Source organism: Haemaphysalis longicornis, unplaced genomic scaffold, assembly GCF_048455015.1.
Source record: "Haemaphysalis longicornis isolate Haplotype H1 unplaced genomic scaffold, Haemaphysalis longicornis Haplotype H1 scaffold_9, whole genome shotgun sequence".
In the NCBI taxonomy this organism is placed as follows: Eukaryota; Metazoa; Arthropoda; class Arachnida; order Ixodida; family Ixodidae; genus Haemaphysalis; species Haemaphysalis longicornis.
Genome location: NW_027526460.1, coordinates 102,440,936 through 102,453,133, shown reverse-complemented (window position 1 = coordinate 102,453,133; position 12,198 = coordinate 102,440,936). Strand labels below are relative to the sequence as shown.

The 12,198-nt window shown below is 51.5% G+C and overlaps 1 protein-coding gene across 1 annotated transcript; it reads right to left on the bottom strand.

The window, feature by feature from the left end:
* Positions 1 to 12: 12 nt before the first annotated feature.
* On the bottom strand, positions 13 to 1,635 carry LOC144153340 (uncharacterized). The gene has a single exon (XM_077684990.1). It carries the CDS (start codon positions 1,633 to 1,635, stop codon positions 13 to 15), a length of 1,623 nt encoding a protein of 540 aa, XP_077541116.1.
* Between the last annotated feature and the right edge of the window lie 10,563 nt (positions 1,636 to 12,198).

Here is a 12,198-nt window from a genome sequence, read left to right as displayed (position 1 = left end):
CGGGGGAAGAGCTCAGCGGCCCCCGAGCAGGGCGGCGGCGACGGCGAAAGCGCCGGCGAGGGCAGCGGCGCGGGCGCCGAGGCCGGGCGCAGCAGCGCTGTGGACGGGCACCCCGAGCTGGACGGGCGAGGCGGTGGATTCCTTTTTGTCGCCAGCCTCGTTGATCATGGCCGCGGCCAGGGTGTAGCGAGTGTCGTTCTGGATGGTCTTGATGCCGTCATCGGCGCCCAGGAAGTTGGGTCCGCGCACGCCGCCCACGGCGCCCATCTTGGCCTGCTCCTCGGGCAGGCAGAGCCCGTTCCGCTCCAAGGTGTTGTTGGCGCACGCGCAGACGTCCTTGAGGCAGGCGGCCCCGGCCGCGTGGCAGTCGGCGTTCGCCTTGCAGGGCTGCCCGATGAGGTTGGTGGCGGTCAGCTTGTCGCAGGTCTTGCCGTCCAGGGAGCGGACGAAGCCCAGGGCGCAGTCGCAGACCAGGCGGTCGGTGCACACGGCGTTCGGCTGGGCGAACACGCACTGCTCGGAGTAGTCGCAGGGCCAGCCCAGGCCGGCGGCAGCGCGGCAGGTCAGGTGCTTGGACTTGAGGCTCACGGGCTGCGAAGGCTTGCAGAGGCAGCGTCCCTCGCTGCACGAGGCGCCGCGCGGCTCGCACTGCGCGTTCGTCTGGCAGCTGTCCTCGATGATGGAGCCCAGGGCGATCGTGGCCTTGGTCACCTGCGCGTCCACCAGGGCGGTGCACTCGAAGATGAACTTGCCGTTGTCCGAGGGCAGCCGCTCAAGCTGGTTGATGGTGATCTTCGAGACCTTGACCGGGACGTCGTTCTTGGTGGTCGTCAGGGTGGAGCGGTCGATGAAGTTCTCCAGGGGGCGGCCGTTCACGGTCCAGGTGATGCTCGCGTAGTCCTTGAAGCCGACCGTGCAGAGCAGCTCCATGGGGCCGGAGTCGGCCTCGGGCTCTTCGGCTGCAATGTAGGCGCGCGCGTACTCCACCTTGAGTCCGGCCAGGGCCTCCAGCCGCGCGCTGGCGGCGCCCGACGCGGCGGCGACCATTTCAGGGGCGGCAGGCTGCTGCTCCGGCCGCTGCTGGGCGTACGCTTCCTGGGCCACACCTGCGGATCCCATCTCGTCGTCCACAAGCTTCTGAAGCCTACGCGCCTTGCGCTCCCGCAGGCTCTTGCGGTGGCGCATGCGGAACTTACGGCGCTGCAGCTTGCCGACGTCCTGCTCCAGAAGCTGCCTCGGCGACCCGGAGTCGGCGGCGCCGGGAAGCTCCTCCATGCCGAAGACCGGGTGCGCGGCGGCGGCGGCGCTGAACGAGGAAGGTCCGCTAGCATTGGCGGCGACGGCCGGGACCGGAGCGGCGGCCGGGGCGCCCAGTCCAGCTCCAGAGGCGGCGCCCGAGGCGGGGGCGGCCGCGTTCTTGGCCACGTCAGCCGGGCCGTTCGATGGTTCGGCGAGGCTTAGCTGGTGCACGGGCGAGCGACGGAACGAATTCTCGGGCCGCTGCCGGTCGGCGCCGTAAGGAACCGCAGGCCGGAAGCCCCCGGCGTCGTGGAGCCGAAATCGATCCTCCTGAAAGTCGGCCCGCACTGCCAGGGCCAGGCACAGGCCAGCCAGCGTGAGGCGCAGGGCGGCCATGGTCCTCGAGGAGCTCTGGAAGCTTGCGTGCTACCGCTCTGCGCGACCAGCGCGATCTGATCTGACCCGGGCCTGGGCTGGCGCGTGTGGCTCGCTCTGCTCCTGCGCACGCTCTGGCGCACGACTGGCCCCGAGCTTCTGGAAGCTTCCCGGGAGTGGCGCGAGCTGGCGAGGAAGACGACGACGCAGCACTGGCCGAAGCGGGGCTGCGCGTGGCAGCTGGAGCGCGCGCCGGGAAGCAAGAAGCGACGAAGAAAAAGACGAATGAACGCTGGCGCAACCTGATTGGTCTTCGGCTTGTTTTTCTCCTATTTGGGCAGGAATCGCCCTTGCTGACGAATTTATTGCATTTTATTGCCCTTCACGTATTGGGCGACGTTTGGTAAGCACGTAGAACGCGGATCCTGCGAGCCTGGCGGTACATTGCGAGTGCGGGCTCCTACCGCCTGTTCCAGCGTTAATGCGCATTTAGTCGACAGATATTCACACTGAAACAAGGCAGCAGATGAGGTCTTGTGTTACGTCAGGGTAGCACTTGGCTTGATGCACAAAATCCCGCGTTCTGGCTGGTGCGCCTGACCACTGTGCGTAAACATGGAGAAAGAGAAGGAAGAAGATAGGGAACTTGTTCTTTGAGTTTCCCAAACGTATACACATTTTATATTTCTGAGAACAGACCAGACGCTAAGACAAGGCGACCTTCAGTTATTGTGGCATTAAAAGAAAGCGTTTTTTTCTGACTTGCTTCCACTTCCCCGTACATTCTGCTTACTCACTATCTCTGTGTTACTTTGATGCCTCTCCTGTGACTCAGCATAATACAAAACACAAGGACACTACTGTCCAGAATTTTTTTTACAATAGAAATAAAAATGAACGTGCGTGTTCTTTTTGTGAAGGCGGGAGTTTATCTTCGCCAGCTGGGCCGAGCTTCCAGCTAAAGGGACGGCTTACAGAACAGAACGAAGTCTGGCTAGCTGTCCCTAAAAAGACGGAGCCCTTCACTGAGCCCTGTTCAGATATGTGGGCCTTCAGGTGATATTACGGTACTGTTATTTGTTCTATGCTATTGCCATTCTTTATTTGGCAATAGTACCGGCTGCGTTGGCACCGCAGCAAGGGGCAATGAGGGAGACGGCGTTAATTGCATTTGTTGGAGCGTGTCATTATCAGTTTTCTTGGGTGCTTGTGAGATAAGAGTGGTGATTATCACTTCGATACGCCCGGAAACGCTGGCATTTTCCGGCTTACGCTTTGATAGTGGGTTCCTTCAAAGCCTGCATCGGGAGCGACCCAATCCTGCCATATGCACTGTTGCACTCGTTATTCTTGGAGTACCACGACTACGGCGCGGCCTCGACGCTTTAGTGTATAACGGGAGCCGGTCAGACAAAAAGAAGGCGTATCGTACAGGACGTTTTTTTTTCAGGGGTGTCGGAACTGCCACATGCAGTGACACGTAGGGCTTAATGCATTGGGCTCGTTCGCCCCTCCCGATAGGTATGACCTATCCTAATCGTGGTCAGGGCATTTTAATGGGTCCTCTGCAACCAGGGGGGCTGCTTTTTTATTGGTAATAACATTGCAGCAGGAATAGTACTCTGGTTGGTAGACGACTTCACCTGCTCGCACATATCGGCGCTAGGGATTGACCTTGGAGCCGAAGATTGAAATTGACGAAGACGCCGGCGACGACGACGATGGTCTCAGCGAGAATGACACGCACACAACGATGGGATTGACTTGAAACCTTAATTAAAAGCGATATTTCGGTGTTCTAAAAAGAAAAAAAAAATGTTCTAGAATTTGTGCCGCTAAAACACGTCAACAGTTTTGCAATGATGATGGTTGCAGCAGGTCATGATGATGATTATGATGACGACGTCGACGAAGATAGGATGGAATTAAACAACAAATTTTTATCTTTATAAATCTGGTCTGGCTCCATCTCCCCAATGCCCTTTCTGCGACGAACTGGAAAATATAGAACATTTCCTGTTTATTTGCCGCAGCTTTTCCCCAATGCGACGCAAGCATCCGGAGTCAACCTTTCTGTCACTAGGCGCTTCCGCCCTAGAAGTCTGCCACAGGGATGTTGTGTCCGCCCTTCACTCTTACGTTGCGGCGACAGGCCGGTTTTCCTGCTAGCCAGCTGAGCGTTGATCAGTTTTAAATGCAGAGCATTTCAGTAACTCACGATGTCACCCGCGTTGACGTCCATAGTCGTAGTCCGCACCCCTCCCCCTACACTATATATATAAAAAAATACTATCCGGCGCCTGGTTTCGATCCCTCGACCCTGCGGGCGGAACGCAATGTACATGGTGCTCTACCCACTGCGCCACAAAGCCGACACAGAATGGGAGGATACGAACGCGCCTTATATCCTTGACTCATTCAAACTACGTCAAGAAGCTGCATTCACTACCACAAACTCCCCAAACACTAAACGTTAACGCAATACACCCACCCCCTATGCGACGCATTTACTCGAGTCCCCCTCGCGGGGAGATGGGCCCAATTTTTTTCTTCCTGACTATTCTTTCATATTATGCATATTAAAAAAAATGTTCTGTATTTTCTTTTCTAAATTTTGAGATCTAAATAAATTATGTCACATCCTGATTAGGTACAAAGCTTCTTGGCCAATCCCCCGCGTAGGTATGTGCCATGGTCTGAGGCAACCAACCAACCACCTAGAATAGGTGCATTCTGTACTATCCTTAAGGGATCTATTTGGCTTCTGGTCGGTTTTTTCTGAGTTTAGTGTGCTGAATTTTTCGGCCTGAGCGCTCTGGCTTGCCGTTTGCTCAGACCTTTCCGGCCCTGCCTTTGACGATGCACCACTTCGACGGACCTTAGGATAGCTTTTTCCTGTGCTTCTGATTGAATTTTACCTTAATTTTTTAGGTTTCTGGCATGCTGCAGGGTTTTCACATAACAAATAGTTCATAAACGAAGCGGCCGGCTCTCTAGCGAAGACAGCTGTGTGGCCCCGTCGTGGAGGTTAATCGGCCGACAGCTTTACTGAACGCTGTCCGATTTCGTAGGATGCTATCCCTTCAAGGTTAAAAAAAACAATTAATTTGATTATATTTGGCGTATTTCAATCATCTGATATTCTGTGGGCTATTTGGATGGTTTCATTCACGTTCCCTTGAGGTTATTTTGCGGCCCTACATAAGAAGGTGCATTAACAAGTCTTGCTTGACTCGAGCAGCCTTTTTCAGTTAGTGCAGTAGGGGCGGTTAATCGATAAATTATTAATGTCCCGCCGCTAATTTTCGCAGCTGAGACGACGTCTTCATAGGGGTTGATGGATCCATGAAGATCTTCACTGACTGGGGATTGCCACCACAGTGCCGGCCCTTCTCACATTCCGGGCTTCAGAGACGGGGTTTTGTCGCCGGGATGTATTCTCTGCCCTCCTGATCTTAAGTGAAAATTCAAATAGATTGCCACAGTTTTTTCTAAAATATTCTTGCACGTCATTGCCTTCTTTTATTCCTTGCTCTATTATTCTAGGTTTCTTTTTTCCCTCTGTGAACTTGTTTCTGAGAATTCTGTCGCACGGCATTTCAATTATCCCTTGGCTGTAACCTGTAACAAGCGAATTTTTCTTGGCTTGGTTGGTTGGTTGGTTGGATCCTGAAGTCATGGCGTGTACCCACGCGGGGGATTGGCCAAGAAGCTGCCTGTAATGATTAGGCTGTGACCCGGTTTATTTTAGAGAGAGAGAAAAAAAGTGAAGTACGAGAAGAATATTGAGAGAAGCTGTACCTAGACTGCCGTTCTACGGTGCTATAACCACTCTACTATATGTCCGTCCCCCGGCGCTTTTAAAGAAATTGGCCCGTCTGGCACTACATTGCTCCCCCTAATGTAGCGTAAGAAAACCTAGCCTAACGTAACCTAACGAGCAGAAAGCAATCATTTAAAATTCCAAAAACCAACGTAGGCCACGAAAATTATAATTGAATATAGAGAAGAAAAAGGCGATCGCGTCATCACGAAAGCACGACGGGCTTCCCTCATAAAGATCCCTGCGTGTATGATCGCTGCTGTCAGCGCCTTCCCGCCAACTGTCTCTCCTTCGCCAGCTTCCCTTCTTGTTTTATTTCTCTACATACTTTTCATGTTTTCTTTCCTTTATTTTCTATTTTATTTTATGTTGGTTTCAACACTTCCTTTTGCTACGTCTCATGTTTGAGCAGTTTTTTTTCTGTATATATTACCCTAATATTTTACTTAATTCCTTAAATGTGTTTCTTTAATAACTGTAATTTCTCTCTGTGAGCGCCCCTTTCCTGGCCAATCCACCTGAGTGGGTATGAGCCATTTCTTTTGGCACCATCGCCTATCTGGTTTTTTAGTAATAAAAAAAACTCTTCTTGGCCAATCCCCCTGAGTGGGTATGTGCCACTTTATGGGCCACCCTCACCACAACCACAACCACCACCACGACGAGTAGACCAAGCCAGCCACCAAGACGAGTAGAGCACTCTTCGACACATTTAGCGTTAAATAAATGCTGTCAAGCCATGTATCCAACAGAGATAAATAGGCCTGCAAACGTTTATATAACGTATGAATGTCGACATCGGCCGCAAAAACGTAGGTTGTTACATCTGGGAGGTTAAACTCATAGGATGTTAAAAAGTAAAGGCGATAAAACCGATCCTTGAGGCACACCTCTAGTTCGTGGAAATATTCCTGAAAATAGCCCTCCGTTCCTACAAACAATTCCCGATCAGCCAAAAAACTCCCTAATCCAAACAGAAAGGTATGCAGGCAGGTTTATGCGCGCTAGTTTGTTAAGTAAGGTACCATGCTCGACACTGTCATAAGCTTTAGCTACATCTAAGGTCACTAGTGCCGACACCATTGCCCCTTTTTGTGCTAAGCGGATCCTCGCCTCTAAGTCCACATGAGCGTTACAATTAGAACATCCCCGCCTAAAACCAATCTGAGCAGGACTGAGTTCTTGCCTGTCCTGCATGAAAGAAGTCATCCGCTTAAAAACTATTCGCTCTATTAATTTTATCATGTTGGAGGTCAGAGCAATCGGCCTTAAATTGTCTAAATCGAAACCCCGACCTGGCTTTTTTTGGAGCAAAATTATCCTTGAGACCTTCCAGTTTTGTAGAATCCAACAAAACTTGAGGGATGAATAAATACAATCAATAGAACCGGTTCGAATTCCCCAGCCAAGAATTTAACAGCACCAACAGTCGCGCCTTCAAGTCCCGGCGCTGCAGATCCTGTGATGGGAAGGCCTCCGTCAGATCAAAAGATGACACTGGCACAAAATCGTCCGTTTTTGCAATACTGATAAGGCGATAGTCACTTCAGCGAGAAGAAAACTGAACCGCAAGTACTCTAGCGGAACGCTCAAGAATCTGGAACTCTCCCGCAGAAGTCACGACCTCTGATGACTGTAACTGCCCGAGGAAGAAGCCGCGTACCGAGAGTCGCGCCGGGCTGCTAATCGATAACGACAGCGTGGACGGTGGTGTGACCCAGCCCGTGTAGCCGCGGACATAGAAAGAAATCCTGCGGCTTCGCTAAGGTTGAAGCCTTGCGCGACTTAGGGCGAGCTTCCCCAGTTTTTTTTTTTTTTCATTTACCCTTTAAGCGGCGGAGATTTTCTTGAACGGTCAGCTACAACAAAAAGGATGGTTTCTTAGCAGAGTGAAGCACCTGTGGCTTTCGCGTAAAAATGGAATGAATGACTTTATTAGGAGGGGCCAAAAGTGCCTGTTGTGGGACATTGGAAAAAGGGGAGGGGAAGATGGTTCATGTGAATCTTTTTACTGCACTGTGAGCCCTCTCTTAGCACGTTATGCCTGGTTACGCCCATAGGGGTACCATATGCACAGTTGAAGTAGTGGCGAGGACACTCTAATACGACGACCATCCGGGTATCCAAAAGGAGCCGTTCGGAAGCCACAAAGGGTGTGCTTGAGGGGTCATCTAGAGAGGGGGTGATGATCCGCCATGATACTACTTTATAGAGACCTGTTTTGAGACGAAATTCTGTAATTTGCTGTAACATTGCGGGGTTGTTTCTGACATGCTGAACATGTTCTTCAGAAATCCTCGGGCGTACTTGCGTTGTAAGGAACTGGTCGCTGTCAGTTGAGTACTTGCTGAACATGCCCAGATGAGGTGGAGAAGATTCGGTATGTTGTTGCTGCCGCAGTAGGGGCAGCGAGGTCTAGCAGGGGGCCTAGGCGTTGTCCAGTTTGATATGACGTCCGGAGTGTAGGCTGAGTCAGCGTAGACTTTATCGGCGAAAATTGCTCCACTTCTTGGCAGGGACTGCAGAGGAGCAAGGAAACCAGGTAGTGAGGCGTCGGCAAGCCGTTCGACGGTTTTTTTTTGCTGACAGTCCAGTTCGCATGCCTGTTGTAGGTCAGGTTGTTCCTGGATGGACGCGGGAAGCATGGGAGGATTGTGTAAACCTTCCCGGGCAGCAATGATGCGCCGACTCGTTTCCATCCGCTGCATGAGTGTGAGCAGGAGTCCAGACCAGGCGTATCTTGAACCCTTGGTAAGTGATGTCTCGGATTTTGTAAAGAATGTTGGTGGCCGTACAATTGGGGGAGAAGGCCCTGTTCAGTTCCCGTAAAGCGACATGGGGGTCAGTGACGACGCGGAACTTGGTGGTGGTGGTAGGGGGGGTCGCACTTTGTGCGGTCTGAATGGCGCTGAAGATTCTGAAAAGTTCGACTTCATCAGTGAGACCATATGTGTTAGTGTTGTTGCGAGAGCCATCAAGCTGGCGGGAAAAAATTGTCGAAGCTTGCACTAAGCCTCGCAAGGCTTGAACTGTAGCGAAGATGCAGGATTTCTTTCTACGTGACTACTGAAGGACACATCACCGCGCATTTGTACAAGTTTGAAAGTGTTTATTTACATGTTCCGTCATCGCTTTGCGCGGTACTAGTAGTAGTCATCGTCCTATGCGTCGATGACGTCGTGATCATCACGCTAAGAATAACATGCGCGGTAGCGCTTGACGACAGCTGGGGCGCAGCGGCAGCGGCAACCGTAAGACCCATGTGCGGCATTCCTGGAGTTGCGTCGAGGTTCCGTGGAACAGGTTTTCAATTACTTTGTTTCCGTCTGTGTTTGTCTTCCCCGGCGTATTTTAGCGCTTTATACCGTACATCTAGCGTGTACTTACGTTGTTCTCAAGCCTTTTGGTAGTAATTAAAAAAAAGCTTTGTGTATCGGCCAATCCTCTCATCGCGTATGGACCCTTCAATTGGAAGCACTACCATCGCCATTTAGAACAAGGTTAGCGCTCTTCGAACGTGCACAGTGGCAAGCCTATTTACAGGAGCCTGTAAATACATAAGATCTGAGGCTTGGCCGATCCTCTGTTTGGGTATGTGAAATTCACAAAGGGAGATCATCATCATCATACTCATCATCCTCCTCCTCCTCATCATCATCAAGCTGCTCCGTATCGCTCTCCCTCGGCTAACAGTTTGAACACGATGACGAGCTCAACTGTTCCCGACGGCTTGACAAGCGAGGACGAGTCTTCGGCTGGGACGACGTCGGGCGGTCGTCAGTCGCACTGCCAGCACCACGGGAGGCGCCAGTGCCGCTTCCACTGCCACCGCCGACACGGTCCCCTCGGTGCGGCGCCAGCAGCGCCGCAGGCCTCTCAGACAGCGGGCCACACGTCAGGCACTACGTCGGACCCGACGCCGCCGCCCCTTCTCCGATCGCTGCCCCTCGGGAAAGGCACGAGGTAAGGCCGGCTCGCGAAGGTTGTTCATGAGATGGAGGTCAACTTGTGAACGATCGGTAGCCGCGATAGAATGCGTTTTACGGGTTACGTTGGGGCTATATATAAATTCCAGCTGAATGGCTATGCGCACGACTTCGCTATTTTCCAAAATATAATCACAATTTCGCGCACGCTGTGTCTACAGCGACTACTCCACGGCGGCCTCTCAAGATACTGTGCATAAGTGAAATAAATTGAGTGACTGCCTTTAAAGAGTTCCCAAAGTGCAGAGAAGTGCTTTAGGTGCCCTGCGCCGATAGCGACCTAAAACTTCACTGTCCCGTCCAGGTAAAAAAAATAACGCGTAGAAATGAAATAAATTGTGTGATTACTTTTGAAAAAAGCTGGGCTATCAAAAAACGTGAACGGTTGTGATTTGAACGCGTGGTTTCTGCACCAAAATCGGGGGAGGTACCGTGCCTCCACAATGGCACGAGGGCAATCTTCCTTTGCAATCAGTGCTGAAGAGTACGTGTGGCGGTGCATATCGCAGTTATTGGCAGGGTAGACAAGGTCGTGCGCAAATCATTACTCTATGCTTAAAGCAGCCTAAGAGATACAAAGTTGAGTGTGGCGTACTTGTAGAGCGCTACCATACTACGGCCCCGAGGGGCACGACGTGGACAAACGGACACGCTGAGGGGAGCGAATCAAAAGAGGGCTATATTGCATATCCGGGCTGTTTATATAGCCTGGCGGTGGCCTTCCCATGGCGGATAACACTAAACACCGAGGTCGGCAAATACCCTTTATAGCAATAACGCTGCTGCGCTGTATAAATAGCCGCGTAAGTGGTTCTGCCTTCATGGCACATGCGAGGAAACGGGACGCGCTAGCATGAAAAAGCCAGGGCACTTGCGCAGCCCGTAAGGTGAAACAGTGACGTGTGACGTCGGAGCTACCAAGCTGTCATTTCGCAGCTAATGGAGCGAGCGAACGGTAGAGGTGCCAGTGCGTACCACAGGACCCAATAGGCGTCTCATGTCAGACCGCGTAACCCACCGGACGGACATCATTTTAGAACCAATGAGAGTGTATTAAGTAGAGACCATGCCATGAACCTGTCCAAGAACTTTATTGAACAAAAGCTAGGCCAGCCTTTTGGCGACTGACGCACACTTCAAGAAATGGCGCACCCAAGGTTGAAAACGACGTGATGACGAAGTTGCTTGAACCGTTCCCTGTCGCGGTGTGCTTGCCTGAACGGCTTATGCAATGTTATTCGTCCGTCACTCTGGTAGAAGTAAGGTCGTGCTTACTAGCAGCGGTGCACACAATAAAAAGTGGGCTGCAGTCTCAATCACTGCAATGTATTGAGTGCGCCGTTGCGTAGAGGCTGCATGATATAAATGGAGAGGCACGCCTACCGTTCGGGCCTGTAGTCCGTAAAGACACAGGAAATTAGAATTAGGGGTGACTTAAAATGCCCTAGGCATTTTTGTTCCATTCTGCCAGCGTGCCGGGTTTGCGCTGTGGTTAGTGCACTTTCCTCGTGCTTTTGCGCTCCGGATTAAAAGAGCACACGAACGAACCCAAATGTGCTTATTTTCTTTTACAGCGGCGGCCATTTTGGTACCTTTATTAGTGTTGACCGACGACGCGACGACGATGACTACGAACACTCTTAACGTTTGATGAAACACCGAAGGCTACATTTCAGGGAAACGAACCACTGTACCTGGTCTTCATACGAAGGTCAACGAAACAACGGTTACCGTCGTCTCACACAACTGCAGCTTTTTATACACCGTATCAGAATCCTTCAAAGGGCTCTGACAGTATTCAAAAACGTAGTGGCATTGTTAAGCTGATATAATAGAATCGCAGACTAACAAACACTTGCACCCGTGCCAAGCCGGCAGCCGAAGCGCGATGCGTACAGCAATTGTCGCGAAAAATCAGGACTGTAGAAGGAGTTACCCCGCCTGGCCATGAAAGGGTCACGAAGGCTAAATACCAATTTGGAGCACCACTACGACTGCTGGGTCCCGATAACAATAACGCCAATTTTATCACACACTCTAAACAAATAATCGGGCTGTTAAAGAGAAGAGAGGAAGCAGAGGCAACTCTCCAGCCGCTTTCTGGCGTTTTCTCAAATACGTCACATAATCGTCGTCAGTGCGGTTGGCAGACACCGACCAAAACCGCCGCCCAAAACATGAACGGGCAACGTGAGGGTTCGAGCTAGTTGGTACTCCATAGTGCAAATTTAAAGCGCGACAAATTTAGACAAAAGACGAATGACACGAGGACCAGCGCTTGTCCTTGTGTCATTCGTCTTTTGTCTAAATTTGTTGCGCTTGAAATTTGCACTACGAACGGGCGGTTGCAGGGAGGCCTGTAGTTCCGTTTGATTGTACCACTTGTATGCTAACGGGCAGCTAACAAACCGATAACTGCGCTGGCCTCTATTGCGCCACCCCCATATTGCGTAATGGTAGCACAAAATGTGTTAGTTAGTCAATATTGCGTTTTTTTTTCGGTTAAAAACACCTTTTGGGGCTGGAATGGAGCCGAGGGACTTAAATAAAGCTAGCTTCTTCAAGCTGAACCAGGTTGTATTTTGTTTTCCCGGCCCCTTTAAAAACAACCCAGTGCGAGTTTTTTCGCGGCACTGCGTCGACGTTAGGGGAAATCTTTCACAAGCAATCCCCAGCAGAGCCGTATTCTAACCCAGCAGGCAGCTACCCTCAGATTCGGAAGACGGGGACAAGAGTACCGAGCTGCGCCAGGACCGTGGGCACCTCTCGGTGGAA